The 18355-nt window shown below is 37.6% G+C and overlaps 1 protein-coding gene across 1 annotated transcript; it reads left to right on the forward strand.

Moving 5' to 3' along the window:
• Positions 1-6044: 6044 nt before the first annotated feature.
• LOC131176299 (uncharacterized) lies at positions 6045-16517 on the forward strand. Its single transcript, XM_058141301.1, has 4 exons — positions 6045-6483; positions 6537-7550; positions 15549-15942; positions 16475-16517. Exons 1-4 carry the CDS (start codon positions 6045-6047, stop codon positions 16515-16517), a joined length of 1890 nt encoding a protein of 629 aa, XP_057997284.1.
• The last annotated feature ends 1838 nt before the right edge of the window (positions 16518-18355 follow it).

An 18355-nucleotide genomic window follows, 5' to 3' on the forward strand; every position in this document is an offset into this window, starting at 1 on the left:
GGGATTCCAGTGGTAAATCTGGAGCGTCTTGTTTCTTTACACGTACAATTTTGTGATTCATATTTTTCTGTATTAAATGGATGAATTCTCCTTGAACCCATGTTATGCTGAGCTCAAGTCTACCGAGCTAACGTGGTACCGAGCTCCAACTTGACTGAGCTAGTGACATTAGGGACAAAGCTACACTAGTGCCAAGGGAGGCATTGAGCCCCTCTGAAATTTTCAAAAAAAAAAAGGACTCATTTGTAATTTGCAACTTGTATTGGAATTGAACACATGTTGCGGAGTCAAGGACACAACCTCAGCACACTTTTAACTAAAGGGAGGTGTTTTTTTTTTATACAAGAATATATATATATATATAAAAAGTTTATTCAAAGAGATGATTAACAAGTGGTGCCAAATAGTAGTATTACAGTCATAAAATGCACTTTAGAAGTCATTGAAAAGCATAATAGCTTCATCAAGCTTCATCTATAAGCACTTTATCAGAACTCATTTTTTTAAATGTCCCGTATTTATCTATCGTTAACTCTTCACGTCTATTAGTTGACATATTTATATTCTCTTTTTATGAGAAATACGAGGTTATCTTGATCCTTTCATTGATAAAAAGCTCCCATGAATCATGAGATATTTTACAATTTTTGAGATGTGTTCAACCTACTACCATTTTCAACAATCCTAGCTAGTATTGGAAGCTGAAAATCTATTCTTCAGACTTTGGGACTTCGGTCATAACATAACTTCAGAGTGAATGGACTTGTCTATGGTGTAGGACATTAGCAGCAATTTTTTATTAATAGTAAAATATTAAAATGAAAGATGACGAAGCACCCTAGTGATCTTAATTTGTGAGATGACAGTAATAAAATGAATTCTATTCAGTATTGTAAACTATTTTAAATTACAATTAAATCTATAATACATTTTATTTAGTGATTGAATTAAATATATATGCGTGTGCACTTATTTTTAAAAAGAATATATTTTTAATTGAGCCTTCTAATTAAAAATTCTGACTCCGTCACCGAGTGACAAGCTTATAGGCGGTCTCCTCAGTGAATCAAGCTGAGTCATTCCTAAAAAAGAATTGTCAATGAATCCGACCCATTTGTGATAGGATTTTGTAGAGATCCATATCATTGATAATCAAAATTTGAATATTTAAATAATCAAACTTATTAGTTGTTTATAATTGAAATATCCTCACTGATATATAATGCAAGTTAATAAGTTCTAAATTAGAACGAGTCACTTCTCATTAAAAAAATTAAACAATTTATCAATAATTAAATTATTACTAACAAAAATCGTCTAAAATATTTTTTAATATTTATGATCATAATATTTTTGAGAAACTCTTATACTTATTAATTAGGCTAATTTTATTGAGTTAAATATATATAAAATATTAATAATATATAGTGTGAAGATGGTCAAATTCTTTTTTCGATTACAGTCAAATTATTCGAAGTTCCCTGATTAAATTATGGGTTAGCTTAATTACATCTCATTGGAAATATCTAAAGGGTCCAATGGGCCTACTAGACAAAATGCCTCGAGTGCACGTGAGCACACAAAGACCTGACAGCTAACAAAGCTTTACCTCGCAATAACAGCTCATAAGTCACTGAGCAAGAGAAGGCAAAAAGAACCCACAGACCCCAACCCAACGATCTCAAAGGACCACCAAAAGGAAAAAAGGTTGCATGTGCCAATCAACCCACATGCTCAATGACAACCTCACAACATCTATTCTTTGCTTGTACTCTTTCATGAAATTCAGATGTACTATGCAAGGGAATTGGTGCAAAAGGAAACGAGTCATTTTAGTAAATTATACATGGCAGATGGAAAATTTAAGCAAAGATTGACAAAAGAAAAAATAAGCAAAACATTCTTTTTCTTTTATTTTTATTTTATTTTTGACATATAGAAATGCTATAATAGGGAGGTTTTGTAGCTACTAGTCGTTGGTGGTTGTTGTTGGTTGGTTGAATAAACCCATCTTTGGGGATTATGTTACTATTAGACCAACAATTACATCTTACCTTTTAATAATTCTTTTTTCTCCTTTTGGTTCTTGAGCCTTGTTTAGTAATAGCAAGTAGCGTTTAGTATTTTGATTATAGTTAAACTACTATCTCGCTTATTTATACTGTTTGATAGTATAGTATTTATATTAATATTTAAAGGACGAGGGAGCGGTTCATGAAAAATTACCCTCCTAACTTTTAAATCTTATTCGACAATAGTTTTTAACGTAACGTTTAATGTTTTGACTTTTTGACTAGAGTCAAAACATAACCTCTCTTTTTTATACTGTTCGGTGGCATAGCGTTTATACTAATATTTATAGGTTGAAGGAATGGTACATAAAAAGTTACATCTCCTATCTTTTAAATTTTGTTTGATAATATTAACTATTCTAATAGATATTAGTTATTTTAGTGGCTGTTAGCTGTTTTATTAGCTGTTAGCAGTTAGATATTAGTTTTTAGTAGTTAGTTATTTTTATAGTAATTTAAAGTATAAGTATTCAGTAAAAATAATTATTGGATTAGCTATTAAATGTAAAAATAATTGTATAATCTTATTAACCCTAGTTAAAACGCTTTCTCAACCTCTAAAAGTTAGGAATGATAGTTTTTCATAAATCACTTCCTCAACTTCTAAAAAATACTATAAACACTATATCACCAAATAGTATAAATAAGATATTAGTATTTTGACCAGTCAAAACACTAAAAGCTATCTTAAAAGTTATTAACGAATAGGACCTCAAAGGTTGAGAGAATATTTTCACTATGATAAATAAGATGATACCACTATTTTTTATATTTAATAATTATTTTTACCCAATATTTATGCTTTAAATTACTATATAAACAATTAATCACTAACGGCTAATATGTAACGGCTAATGGCTTGTAAAATAACTGACAACTATTAAAATAATTAACAACTATTAGAACAGCTAATATTGTCGAACAGGGCCTTAGAGGTTGATGGGGCATTTTGACTAGGATCAATAAGATAATATCAATATATTTACATTTAACAGCTAATCTAACATATGTATTTATCGAACATTTCTATTTTAAATTACTATATAAACAATTAACCACTAACATTAATATTTAAAGCTAACCATTAGTAAAACAGCTGGCAGCTACTAAAACAACAAACAGTTATTAAAACAGATATAGTTTGAATAAAAAATTATTGTATAAGAAAGAGGCTTAAGAGAAAGGAAAAAAAAAAAAGAATAAGAAAAAAGAAAGAATAAGAAAAAAGAAAGAAAAAGAAGTTTGTCACTTCAATCTTTGACAATTTGGTTATTTTGGAAATTACATTTTAGAATTTTGGGATTGGATAGATTAATATGATTTAATTTTGGAATTTGACTATAAAGACAAAAGAAAAAAAAAAATCCAAATTTTGATTTATAATACTCACTCATCAATCAAAAATCTAAGTTGTTATGCTCTTTCAAGATTAATTCTTTAACATTTCCTTGACAAGTTTTAGACCTTCTCTCTACCGTTGGTTTCAAAAATTTCTTTTTTCTCATTAAAGAATCTTAAGGGCTACTAATTTCCAAGGCAATGGTAGCTCATTTCCCTTCTTTCCTTAGTTTTTTACTTGTGATTATGTTATTTTCACTTTAGAATTATGAGAATTTTTCCTTAATAATGTTTTCTATTTGTCTAATGAGTCTCTAATTAATCTCGCACAAATTGTGACGAGTTGTTCGTCTCTAGTTATAACGACGCGGTAATCTAAAATTATATAAGCTAAAGACTACGAGTAATGTCACTTGAAACCACAAAAGTTTCTTTTGAAATAAGTCATTTTCAAGAAAATAATTTAATTAAATTGTCACAAAATCATATTTAATTTTTATTTCTTTTAAAATGAAAAATTTTTTAGGTTAAAAGGCTTATTTGAAATAAATCGTTTGTAAGAAAAAAATTCAAATAAATTCTCATACAATCATATATGATTTTTATTTTTTTTTAAATGAATTTTTGTTTAAATTAGAAGAACTAAATTATTTTTCATTCTAAATATGAGAATTGACAAAAAATAAATTAACTAAATTGAGTTCTTGTAAAATTATATTTTACAAACATAGAGAAAAAGAATTGAATTTTTTCATTCTAAACATGAGAATTAATAAAAACAAATAAATTGAATTAAATATTTTGTAAAATTCTATATTCTAAAAAGGAGTTCATGAATAAAAATCAAGCTTGCTTTAACTCTATAAGATGCATTATTTGAACAAATATATATTTTTTAAAATTAGAATAATATTCGAAACAAGATGAATGTGTAAACTACCTTGTGTAGTATAATATGACTCATAACATAGGAGAAGACTAAGAATTTAAACTCTTCTCCTTTACTAAATCTCCAATGCACTAAAAAAGGCACTTGTTTGCAAGTATGTTTTGCTTCATGGTGCATTTTAACTAAGAACCCATCTAACTATTATTAATTAGGGAAATTCTGACTTAAAACGTAATATATCATGAATTCAAGATACATGTAACTCACGTATTTATATCTTGAGTCTATGATCAACAAATAAGGTATAAGTGTAGACCCCGTAAGCTATAATGAGTTTAGTTTTAATGATAATAAAACTTAATGAAAAATGCATTAACCCTTTGTGCAAAAGTATTTGAAGTGATTTTATAGGTCATGATATGCAAAGACATTGATGGAAGGTCTATTCTATTAACATGGCTGAGATAAAAGGAGATTACTATATTGTATAACACAAAATGAATCAAAGTCTATAAAGAATTAGGATAGAAATTAAGTTCTTAGGTCCATTGTACAAGATTGGAGATATTATACCATTTAAGACATAAAATCAAAATTATTTTTAGATTCAAGAGTTTAAAAAGTATTTTTACATCATTTTTAAGGTTTTTGAATGGTCAAAATAATTTTTACAATCTTCCTTCAAAAACTCAAAATTTCAAAATTTAAGTCAGATAGTAGCGAAATTAGTTAATTTGTTGCGAAAATTAGTTAACTAGTTTTGTTGTCTAAAATTTTCTATCTTACGAAACTAGTTAACCAGTGAAAATTTTAGTTAACTATTTTCATACTCTGACCTGACACAACTCTGCTGCACGACTTTTAAAGAAGTAACGACTAGTTTTTAAAAAATTAAAGAGCCATTAGACACACTCTCTAGCAGACGTTTTTAGCAATGGAAAGTACCTATAAAAGGCATCATTTACTACAATTTTACCTAATGAAAGTGTTCCTATTCATTGAGAAGCCTGTGGAAGGTTTTCAAGCACCTTGTGAAGCTTGTGGTCTTTTGTGGGAAGCAAAGACATTGTAAAGGTTCTCAAGCACTTGGAAAGCTTGCGGAGATTGTAAAAGCTTTGAATCTTGCCTGTTGAAAAAGATCAAATAGTGGAGTGACTCTCAAAGTAGGACCTTGAGAAGAGTGGATGTAGGCTAAGAGAGCCGAACCACTATAAACCTTGTGTTTGATTCTTTTCTTACCTTAAATCTTTAATTTTCAGCACTTTATTTATCTAATTATATATTGAATGTGTTGAGAATTTGTTTTATTGAGTTAATACTGAGCTTGAACAATTAAACTTGCAAATTTTGATTTATACGTGAAAAGATACACTTGATATTAAGTGATTATTTTGTGTATGAGCTGCTATTTGTGCATAACTTGTTTGATCACTTAAATTACATCTTAAAAATAGAGTTATACACATACATAGAAGTGCAAAGCCATAATTTTTCATTAAGTCTTGAGCAAGGACTAAAAAATTGCCTAAAGTATCCAATTTACCCCTCTCTTGGTCACTTTCTTTGGGACAACAAATTAGTATCAGAGCTTGTCTATCTTGCTTGAGGTTTAAACACCTTAGAGAGATCCTACAATGGCTGGCACATCTAACATAGCTAGTATCCCTGCACCTTTAGCTAAAGGACACTCTATCACTAGACCACCTTTGTTTAATGGTTCTAATTATTCTTTCTGAAAAGTTAGGATGAGAAACTTTATTCAATCTGTTGATATTGAAGCATGGAAAAAAATTGTTAAAGGTCCTAAAATTCCATTAGAATTGCATGCTGATGATTATAGAGAAAAACTAGAAGATGAATATAATGAACTTGATTGGAAGAAAGTTTCTTCAAATGCTAAAGCTTTAAACATTCTTCATTGTGCACTTGATGCAACTGAGTGTAATGGTATTTCAGGTTGTACATCTTCAAAAGAAGTGTGGGATAAACTTGAAGTCACATATGAAGGGACTAATCAAGTGAAGGAATCAAAAGCCAATAGGCTTGTTCGAGAATATGAACTATTTGAGATGAAACCTGGAGAAACCATTTCAGAAATGAGCACAAGATTTACTGATCTGGTGAATGTTCTCAAACCTCTTGAAAAAGAATTCACTGAAGAAGAATTAGTCAAGAAAGTCTTAGGTCACTACCTAAATCATGGGAAATAAAAGTGACAGTGATCTTTGACACCAAAGACTTCTCCAAATTCACTTATGATGAGCTAATTGGTTCTTTTATTGCTCATGAAATGCTTTATGACAAGAGCAAGAGTAGTGTAGATGATGAAAAGAAAAAGAGAGGAATTGCCTTGAAGTTAAGCCAAGAGGATGAATTAAAGAAAACTACAGCTTTTAAGGCTGCCTCAAGTGACAGCTCCAATAGTTCAAGTGATGAAGATGATCTTGCCATGATTACAAGAAGATTCAAGAAAGCATTCAAAAAGGGAGGTTCGAAATACAAGAAATTCCTAAAGAAATATTCTCTCAAAGGTGAAACAAGCAAGGATCAAAGTGAGATTAAATGCTTTGAATGCAATAAACCTGGCCACATCAAGCCAAATTGTCCTAAACTGAAAAAGAAGAATTCAAAGGACAAGAGCAAGAAAGCTCTGATTGCTGGCTGGATGGACAGTGATGACTCCTCAAGTGATAACTCTAGTGACAAGGAGGTTGCACACATTTGTCTCATGGCTCTAGAAGAGGATAAATCAGAAAGCTCCCAACGAAGAGAAATCAACACTGAGGCAAATAATTCTGACTCTCTTAGTATTGAAGATTATGAAGATGCATTTGCCAAATTGTATGAAGAATACAAAGTTTATAAGAAAAAATGTTCTGTTTTAAACAAAGAAATTGCTTCCTTAAGATCTGAAAATAATTATATGAGTATTATTGTGCAAGAAAATAAGTTTTATAAAAATCAAATGCTCTTGTTTGATGAGTTGAATAAGGAGTTAGAAGATTCAAAAACTGCTTGTGAAAAACTCATTGAGAAAAATAGGATTCTAGAAACCAAGGTGGAATCTTTGACAAATGATTTAGCTAAATTTACCAATGGCACACAAATTCTTGATACTTTACTTGGTTCTCAAAGATTGTCAAATCAAAAATCTGATCTTGGTTATGATGGATTCATGCACTATGGAAAATACAAAAATTTCTTTGTGAAAGCTTGCTCTTATTCATTTCCAAATGTTATTTGCTTCTATTGTAACCAAAATGGTCATATATGTCGACACCATATTTTGGCCGATCCCCGAAATCAATAGACTTTGAAATCGATCTCCAGCACCAAGTCTCCATGTCATTCAATTCATTACCGATCTCTCTTCATAGGAATCAAACCAACACCAAGTCTTCATTATCGATCTCTCAAACCAATTATCGAGTCGCCTTGCCAGCCGATCACATTTCTGATCTCCCGTCAAACGAAATCCAACCTACATTAAGTCTTCGTGCCATCCAGTCTTATTTTCGACCTCCATTTTATAAATATTGTGGATAATCGTTAGATAAAGTCCAATCTCTGTTGTGGATAATCATTTAATAAAGTTAAGGTTTCAATCCAGCTTAATGGTGCTTTCGATCTTAAGTGTTCAAATCAGGTTTCCAATTTTAATAATCTTAAGTTCCGCTTGGTGTTTGTTCTCGGTTTAGGCCGATCTCATGCTTACAATGTTTTTTTGATCTCTCATACATAGATTAATAATCGCTTTCAAGTTTGGCGTTCTAATATGTTCAGACAATCAGGCGCTTATACAACTTAGATACTTTTCGATCTCATCAAGTCATTGAACAAAAGAAAGAACTTCATTTCATTTCAAAGTAAAAAAATACAAGTCATTTGGCTGGAGGATCACCCCCAGCCTGTTCTACATTTCGCTCACCCTCTCTATCTCCTTCGGCCTCCTCTTCGCTCTCCTCTTCGTCTTAGGGAGCCAGGTCCACCATCCAGGAAAAGTCCTCCTCGGGATAACGCTTCTTGAGCTCGGCCAAAAGGTCCCTGTGGCCGTTCACATAAGCACCGGCCTCCCTCGTCACTACCTCTTCTTCTTTCACTCTAAGTTCTTCAGTGAGGTGAGCGACATCAGCAGCTCGGAGCGCTCGAGCTTCTTCAAGAGCATGAGCCTGCTAGGCCAATTTATCCTCATAGAATTTCATCCGCCCCTCAATTTCAGCTATATATTCCCGGGCGGATGAAAGTTGGGCTCGGGCGGAAGCCTCTTCCTGACCCACCTTCTGGATCTCCTGCCTCAAATGATGAGCCTTTTCCCTGATGATATGCTGGTTCACTAAGCTCTTCACGCTCAAGCTCATCGTCTGGGCCAGGAGATCGTCGATGTTGCCCTGGGTTAGCCGGTGCCAATCCTCCTGGAGACAGATGGAAGCTCCTAGAACCTTTGCTAAGCCCGGATTCTCCCGTACAGATCGGTTCTTCTCCAGGGAGTGAATCAGGACCTGAGTGCCGCGGGAAAGGGTCCTCGAAGTAGGTTGGGAAGGACCCCCTTCCACACTCGAAGCAACTGGTGGAGGTGGTGGCAGCTCTTCTTGTCGAGGAGGAGACTGAACCACTTCTACTTCAGGAATCGGTGGTCCCCAGGGTTGGGACAAGCCTCCCTGCATCTCTCCTGGGTCGTGCCTTGGTGTTTATGAGGCCTCGGCACGCTTCATCTGTCGCACTTTCTTGGAGACCTCCCTCTTACGCTTTCGGTTCTCTTTGGAAGCCTCGCTGCTCGCCATACCTGCACAAAGAAAAGTCAGTGAGTTCGCTAAGGCCCAGAGATCAGAGATATAGAAAGTACCGAGGCTGAGGTCAGAGAGCTGAAGCCCGCGTTCTTCACCGGTAACCAGCCGCATCATCTAATGATGCAGTTCGGCCATCACCGCATCTAAACAGGAGAACTTCTGATTGGCTGCCTGATCCTTTAACTCCATTACCATGGCGCCCTCTTCCCTACTCAGGACGATGTGCTTCGGGAGTGATGGGCCCAAATGCAGCTAGCTACGTGGGAAACCCTCAAAACTGTTCGGAATCTTGCTCCTCAGAATAAAGAAGCGATTTTTCCAATTCTTTAGTGAGGAGGGCAGATCGGTAAAGAGCTCACAATGTGGTTTCGCCTGAAAGAACCAGTACTCATCGTCCTTTCGACGAGTTAGCCTATGTAGCTCAGCGAACATCTTCGCTGTAGGATTGAGTCCCTTAGCTCGGCAGAGGCCTCTAAAGGCTACCAGGATCCGCCATGAGTTCGGATGTACTTGGGCTATACATACTTGGTGGAATTTCAAAACTTCCTTGAAGAAGTCATCAAGAGGAAACCGCAGCCCGGCTTTTAGTTGCTCTTGGTATATCATGATCATATCATTTTCTTCGAAGAAGTGATCGGCTCGGAGATCGCCATGACATCTGATGAGCTCGTATGAATCAGTCCGAAGGTTGTATTCTTGGTTAATCGACTGCAGATCGGTTTCTTGAAGGATTGACGGCAGTTCATCCACGGGAAGGTTTTCTCTCCCTGAGGAATGCATTCGTCTTGAGGGTACCGCTTGACCACGGGCTGAAACGGAGGGCGTAGGAGGTTCAGATCGCCCGCTTGGTCTGACCACTTCAACCTCATCTGACGACCATGAGACATGAACGGAAGGGGGGCTCACCGCTCTCTGACCCTCGGCGCCGCTCATTTTCAAAGAAAAGAGAGAAATTTAACTAAGAGAAAGATCAAAACCCTTACTGGAGTGTGATCAATGTCGGAAGAACTTGAAGAAATGAGAGAATTTTGGAATCACTCGCGAGGTGCTGAAAATGACATAAGGGAGCAACTGGCTGACCCTTCCCCTATTTATACCCATCTGAGCATTCAATGCTCACAGTGTCCCAAGTGATGCATCGGTTAGCAAAATTCGCCAGCTTTTCTGACACGTCGCAAGAACATTCCAGAAACTCTATAAATAAATAAGGGGAGATCGGCTAGTTAGAGATCGGCGAATTAAGGTAGATGTTCAGAATTACAGATCGGTTAAGGGCTATTCAGTTAGGAATTAGATCGGATATACACATTAGAGATCGAAAAATAAACAATGCAGTAATTAAATGATAATTGTTAAAATAAAATTTTATTTTATTTCCAAAAGGTCAGATTACATCATTTGGGCGATCTCTAGGGATCGGCAGTACATCCTACTTAGCAGGAACCTATGTCAAAGCCTAGTTTCGTGGCTGAATCAAAAGATGTGTCTGATCAGAAAGCCAGACATAGGCGGATAGATGTACAGCTCAGATGGAGTGACTATGACTCTCATGAGGATGAGAAGTCATCGTCAAAGTCATCGACCAGAACCGAGTTACAGTTGGGACGCCCGATATGGTGAGGAACCAAGTGAACTTCAAAGGGTAGTCACCGATGTTAAGCGGGAAATTAGCAGTCTTCTCGCCCGAAATCGGCTCACCGATTATATCTGTAGATCGACTCGAGATCGGTATGATCAATATTTTTGACCTTGATCGGTAAATTAGTCCGGTTCTCTCACTGTCATCAAATATGGTTGTCATGATTTTTCGATCACCGGGGTCATAAATTTTCAGTCAGGGAGCAAAGAAAGTAATCGGAAAAAGATCAAAAGCAGTCACCGTGGCCATAATGTTACCAGAAAACTAGAACAGAAGAAGAGAGAAATGGAAATAGGAAGGAATGAAATGTGGGAGAAATCTCCCGTTGAAGGCATATATATAGGGAGGGTCTGAGCATTTATTACTAGTAGAAATCGAAGCGGATGCCTCGGTAACCGAAGTAAATAAATATTTTGACTGAATCAGCCCGGATTGAGAAGAAGGTGCTAGAATGGGAGAAATCGAGAGAGGGGCCCAACATGAGAGATCAGAAAAAGGTCATGATGGAAAGATCGGGAGATCGGAAAGTAAGGAGAGGATAAGACAACTTCCAATAACTGCCGTCATAATCAGAACCGAGGTAGTTAATGCGTTACAGACGAGATCAAATCTCCACCGCACGCCTCATTTGCAGAATCGCCCACATTACTGACAGGTGCCAGGACATGTCATAACAGTCCTGTACATCTCGATCTCCATCGTTGATCTTTCTTGTAAGGACAAGCCCGGAGCACTTGGATCAAAGAGAAGACGACAAGACCGGCGTCTTTTATTCCTGGCCCTCAGATCTCCCTTGATATGAAGATTTTGAACCGTTGGATTAGAAAAGAGAAATGACAAATATTCTAAATAGGATCTCAGCCGTCCATTTTGATTCTCTTCAATTCTCAGACATCAAATCATGTCCTTTAAAATCCAAACCTTCCATCTCCCTCAGAGGAAATCCTGACCCTTCATTGGGAGCACCCGTTCCCTATAAATATCTGCATGCAATACTGTTAAAAAAAAAAAGAACAAAAAGGGTGGTGATTATAGTGGAAAGGCTCTGAAAATTGATACAGTCTTGCTACTCTGCTATTTTTAAGCTTTCAAAATAGAAAAACTTCAGAAACCAGTTTTCTAAAGTATTTTCTTTGAAGGAGTGTTGGACACTGAAACTCTTTATTTTCAGTTTGTTCATTACTCTGTGATACCCTCTCTTAGTTTCAGTTCTGTCTTCATCATTTTTATATCCACTTTTATTTTCCAAGCTGAATCTCATTCAAACCCGGTTATTGTCATTTCGACTCGATTGCATTCTAACTTGGTACTCTTCATTTCAAGGCAAGCATTAGTTCCCAGACTATTAGCACGCAACTCTACTATATTTGTGACTCCATAGTTAGTTCAATAGATTCAACTCCCTACAGGTGAGTGTTTAAACCGTTGCTTTACCAAGTGCTCATTTTTTTTATATTTATTAATTTTCGTTAAGTTTACGTTATGTTAAAGACCCCACGAAGGTGGTTATTCTCTTGAGTTTACCTTTTGTTCATCAGTTCATGTTATTTACTTTTTTTTTTAGCCTTTATTACCTTCAAATGTAGGTGTTCTGGTCCCGAGTAACGTATAGGTAGTTTGATAAAATGTTGGTAGCTGTATCTTAACACGAGAGTTTCTTCAAAATAATAAAAGTTTGGATAATAAATTAGAGAAAAATTATGAAGTCGAACCACTAGACTAGCTCAGAAGATAACTTGGTATAGTGGGGGATCGAGGTAAGATCGGATCCCAGACTAGTAGGCGGAAGAGATCGGATATTGCCTGTCAAAAGGTATTGGTAAGGCAATCACATAGGAGATCGGTAAAAAAATTTAGTCTGTATCCCCTACCTAGTTATAAGGTACCAACGGATTAAGAGAAGCCTTGTTCGGGCTCTCAGCGTCTTCGGATGTCAGAACCCTTAGTCTAAGGTCTTTACGACATACGATCGCAATTAAATCTCAAGAGGTCGGGGGAGAGTTGTTATCCGATTCTCAATAAAAAATTTTAATAAAAATTAAAAGAGATCAAAGGAGAGTTCTTATCCGATTCTTAATCAAAATTTTTAATAAATATTAAAAGAGATCGGAGGAGAGTTCTTATCCGATTCTCAATCAAAGATCTTAATAAATATTAAATGAGATCGGAGGAGAGTTCTTATCTGATTCTCAATCAAAATTCTAATAAATGTGGGAAGATCAGAGGAGAGTTCTTATCCGAGATTCCTCACTTAAACTTTAAACAGACTACCCCTAGGGATTGGGAGAGGTTTTTACTCGGATTATCTCAAATTCCAACTAAAATAACACAACATGCAAAGTAACCCTCAAAACCAAAACTGCTACATAACACCAATTCACTAAGGGTCGTCTCATGTACTTATGTATCTGGATAACCTGAAATAGTGAAAAATCAAATATTCCCTTTCATAAAAGGGATTAACATCATCATTTTAACCCCCCCTCCTAACTTCCGATTTTAATTTGTAAGGAGCATAATATTAAATCTGTTTACCCTCATAGAGGGACGAGGTGGGGTGCCTAACACCTTCCCCGCCCGTATATGGACCCCGAATCTAGAATCTCTGTTTTCGAAGTGGTTTCTTTTAATTTATCTTTTTGTTTTGTGTGTAAATGGTTTCCTTTAATTTCCCTTAAAATTAAAGTGGTGACTCCTCACTCTTTCCCATTTCGGTGAGTGTTCGTCCAGGCAACGCAAAACACCTTGCGACAGCTTGGCAACTCCACTAGAGACATGACTTCACATTAACCCCAGTTTAGAGGTCCAAAAGCAGATTTAATTTTATGCTCCTATAAACTAGAACTGTAGTTAGGTGGGTTCAATTTACAAAATTCGAAAACCTTAATCTATTGATGATTGTTATTTTCACTAACTGCTTTGTTTATTTTTGTCTTATTTCCCTACAGCACTTTTCGTCTAAAAAAAGGGGGAAGAAAAAAACTCCCCCGTACTTGGAAGAGGTAAAGGTGTCCCTGCATACACTGAACACTCACGCAATGTCCTCACACACTTCAGCCCTATACCCGGGCTTTCTCACCCTCTAGGAAAGTAGGAGGGAGTCATGTAGCGGTACCCGTGGGTTTTACCCCGTTAGTATCCGTGAAGGCTTCTGCTCAGATTGAAACTCGTTCTATTTACTGTGATACCCGTGGAATTCTCCCGTTAGTATCGTGGTGATGGAATGGGGCTCTACTGTTTACAGTAGGGGCAATTTGGGAACCTGTGGCTAAACTATCACGATAGCTGGAAGCCGTAGTAAGCTACCTCATAAGATAGAACTATCCAATTAGGTAGCACCTGTTCGGCACTAGGATTCTCCCTGTTGTAGGACAAAAGGGGCATACTTGCTCTTACCCTATTTATGTTTTCTTATGTTCTTATTTTTTAGGGTAATCTTGGGTCATACTATTAGGAGGATCTACACATTTTCCTACTTTGACAAATGTGTAGGTGTTACCCTGCCAACAATATAATTCAAAATTACCCCAATTTACCCTGCTAATAAGTTTTCTACTTTGGCATCACAGAATTAAGGTCTGTAAAAGAATAAGCATTATTTTTAACATGGCATCCTCGAGTCAGTCGGCAGAAGAAGTTCCTAGACAAGAACAAAATGCTAAACCGTGGTTCAGACAGCCTCATAGTTCAGTATCCCCGCAAAGTGATGTCACCAAGGCAGATACTAGCCCGTTACCTCCATTGGACCTAAACAAGGTTGAGGTCAGGATGACAGGTCTCGAGGGTCTGTCTAGTAGTTGGAGATCGCTTCCCAATCGCATCAAGGCAAAGTTCGAGGAAAAATACGGAAGGATTGTGACCTTGATACGAGTCAAAGTCTAACTTTCGGCATTAAAGGCCATGCTGTCGTTTTGGAACTCCAAGCAAAGTGTATTCTCCTTCAATGACATCGATACGACCCCCACTGTGGAAGAATATCAGGCACTGCTAGAAATTCCTTATGTGGCACAGAATCGGATCTACCTACACCTCGAGCATAGGTAGACCTGGAAACAGTTTTCACATATGTTGGGGATTCCCCCGGAAGAAGTAAAGGCGAGAGAAATTGTAAAAGGAAACACGCATGGATGGTATTAGACTTACCTCAAGAAGTGGTTAGATCGATACATCCAGAATGAACAATGGGAGCAAGCTTCATTGGCACTAGCTCTGGGGATCTATGGCTTGATCTTATTCCCTGGGCCTTCGGGAATTATAACCTACAATGTAGCAGAAATATTTTGGGCTATAGAAAAACAGAGGATCAACCCAATACTGGCAATCCTTGCAGAGACTTTATTAACTCTTACTTACTGTAGACAATAAGGCAGGGGGTCCATCAAGTGTTGTTCTCAATTGTTGTACCTCTGGGTCATCAGTCACATGTGTCCTATGGAGACAAAGGGGTTAACTTGGTATTCTTGACCAACCACTTATTGAAAAGATGACCAGATTAGTAATCAGCCCAAAGGATGAGCTGCAGTGGCAAGAACGGATTCTGATCTTCAACAGTCATGACTATTATTGGAAGAAATTGTGGACGTCAGGTCAACCCGTTTTGTTCAGCACAGGGGGTAATTATTCAGTTCCTCTAATCGGAGTGACTGGATACACTAGTTACATTCCAGCATTGGTAATGAGACAGTTCGGCTCAACCCAGTCCGCAATCAATATTAAAGAATACCACCAAGGTCATTTCTATCATGAGCTCGATAATGAAGAAGGATTGAAAATAGCTCGCAAGTCCTGGGAAAACACTACTATGATGGAAAGGTCGCCTAAAGGTCCAAGTACCACGGGCGATTGTCTTAAATGGGGGGTCGACAGGGATCAAGGACACCCGACTCCCAAGCCAACCGGACCCAAAGATAGGATCTTCCATCAGAAGATCCTCTCAGAAGAAGCTAATACTCGTCTAGTCGACTCTCTACAAAAATTGGACACCGAAAACCAAAAATTACAGGAACGAATAAGGCAGTTGGAGGACCAACAGCACATCCTCAGAAGAGAGGTAAAAAGGCTGAGGAAAGAAGCAATGGCCGAAAAGACAGAGTTTGAGGAACAAGAAACACGGTGGGAAAAGGAAAAGATCTCTCTCCAAGCTACAATAAAAGAGGTAGAAGTTCGGAATAGCGAGCTCCAAGAGAAAGTGGAATGCCAAGAGACATTCATGGGACAGTATAAACAAGAAAGCAAAAAGAAAAAATGCGAACTGAAGGAACAAGCACAGCTTATCAATGATATTCTGAGAGAATGTGCTAAAGAAAGAAAGGAAAAAGAAAGACAAGCCACTCTCTATCAAGAGCTAAAAGAAAATGTTGACCAGCTGGAAAGAATGATAGCACAGGGGAAACAAGAACTCTTGCTCGAATCTGAGTATGCCTGAAGACATTCAACCCCGCCAGACAAGAAGAAAGGCTTTATGAGTATCTCAAAAAGTGTCATTACATTATAAAGAGTCTCCCTGAGCCCAGGCCAATGTAAAAAGTATTATGTATGAACTATTCGATTAGTGGAATAACTTTGGGCCATTGTTTCGCAAATTGTGAATGAATAGTATGGCTCCCGTAGGAACCGCCCTCACTAGGGTTATGCAAAAAGTTGAATGTGCCATATGGACAAGTATCATAGATACGCATTCAATCCAGTCATTCACCGTCAGACTATCGAACGATGTCATGATAAAATTAATGCAATTATTCTTCTGCAGATTTCATTCCTGGCTTTCAGATGCCACCTTATCCTTTGTCTGAACCAGGACCCTTTAATTTTTAACAAAATTCAAAATTCACTAAAAGACTTTTTTACTCCCTACAGAAAATCAATATTGCTTCAAACAAAGCAAGCCTGACCAGACACGCAGTTCAACCAAGACGAGTGTACTTAACAAGGTCACGAACAAGAAGGTTAGGAACAAGTCCAGAACCTACAATGACAAGTGTCCGAATTGAAAGACCAAGTCTCAGAGCTCATGAGACGAATGAGGGAGATATCCCACAATAAGCCTGCATCAGTGCCCAACTCATAGCTACCTCCCCCACCTCCTACAACGGTTGATTCTCATCATGCTTCAACCTCTTTCACCTTCCAGCCACCTATCCCGGATCCGACAATCACCGTTAATCCTGCTCCCCTAAATAATGACCTGCCCTTCTCCTATTACCCGGCTGTCCCAAATGCCGAGCCATACCCTTCAATTCTGATCCCTCTAGTTCATTCTGCCCCTCATTTCCCAACTGGGGGAGTATCTCATGCAGTAGGAGGAGAAAATAAGACAAGAGAAAATGAGAAGCTGTCCGCTCTAGAAGAGAGATTAAGAGCAATAGAGGGCTTAAACATGTATGGTTCAGTTGATGTATCATCATTAAGATTGGTGCCAGATGTGGTGGTGCCGCCCAAGTTCAAAGTCCCGGACTTTGACAAATACACCGGGAATTCAGATCCCCGCATCCATCTAGCTACTTACATTGCCAAAATGTCCGCCCTGACAGAGGATGATCGACTCCTAGTCCACTTCTTCCACGAGAGTCTCTCCGGGGCAGCCCTGAGATGGTGTATTCAGTTGGACAGGAGCAAATTGCGCTCCTGGAAAGATTTGGCCAATGCCTTCTTAAAACAATATAAATTCAATTGTGATGTTGCCTCCACAAGGAGAGACCTCCAAAATCTGATGCAGAGAGACAGGGAAAGTTTCAAAGAATATGCTCAGAGGTGGAGAGAAAAGGCAGCGGAGGTGTATCCTCTGGTTACTGATAATGAGCTTTGCTCCCTGTTCATTGAGACGTTGAAGGCTCCTTATTTTAATCTAATGATTGGAAATACCTCAAACAGCTTCTCAGACATTATTCAAGCTGGCGAAAGGATTGAAGCTAACCTGAGAATGGGATGGCTGCAGGAGTTGACTGAGAATCCTGTAAAGAAAACTGCCAGTTTTGGCAAGAAGAAATAGAGTGATGTGCATTCCATCACTCGACAGAACAACCACTCTCCATTTCTCCAGAACAATTACCGGCCATATCCTCCCCCTCATAGCCCAACAATTGCCAACATTCCACCCCTTTTCCCAAATTATCCTCATCCACGCCCACAGTATCCACCACCAACAACCTACCAGCCTAAACCACCTCCTCAACCTACTCAACCCAGACCACCCCAAAATAACCCAAGACCACAAAGAAATCCTGATCCACCCCTTTCCCTCCCACTCAGCGAAATATACCGATACCTTGTCTATATAAATCAAATAGTGCCGATTCCCCTTGACCCAATTCAGCCACCATATCCCAGGTGGTAAGATGCCAGTGCCCAGTGCAAGTATCATGGAGGGGCACAAGGGCACTCAACCGATAACTGCAGGACACTCAGAGGGAGAGTGCACGCCCTAATCAGAAATGGATGGTTGAAAATCAAAGGGAATAGCTCCCTTCCCAATGTCACCTCAAACCCATTGCCCAATCATGGTAAGGGCAATGGCGTAAATATGATAGATTCAGAAGAAGAAGGGTCAACCTTGAAGGTAGATCAACTGATTCCTCACTTTGAGGAGATTTTTACAATGGCAGTAAGGGAAGGTTACCTCTACCCTCAAACA

The sequence above is a fragment of the Hevea brasiliensis genome, unplaced genomic scaffold (assembly GCF_030052815.1).
Source record: "Hevea brasiliensis isolate MT/VB/25A 57/8 unplaced genomic scaffold, ASM3005281v1 Scaf1, whole genome shotgun sequence".
NCBI lineage: Eukaryota > Viridiplantae > Streptophyta > Magnoliopsida > Malpighiales > Euphorbiaceae > Hevea > Hevea brasiliensis.

Coding starts and splice junctions, on each gene's coding strand:
- LOC131176299 (XM_058141301.1), top strand. CDS start 6,045: ATGAGAAACTTTATTCAATCTGTTGATATTGAAGCATGGAAAAAAATT. Junction 6,484..6,536: donor ATTAGTCAAGAAAGTCTTAG/GTCACTACCTAA, acceptor TTGACACCAAAG/ACTTCTCCAAATTCACTTAT. Junction 15,943..16,474: donor CAAGAGACATTCATGGGACA/GTATAAACAAGA, acceptor ATTCTTCTGCAG/ATTTCATTCCTGGCTTTCAG.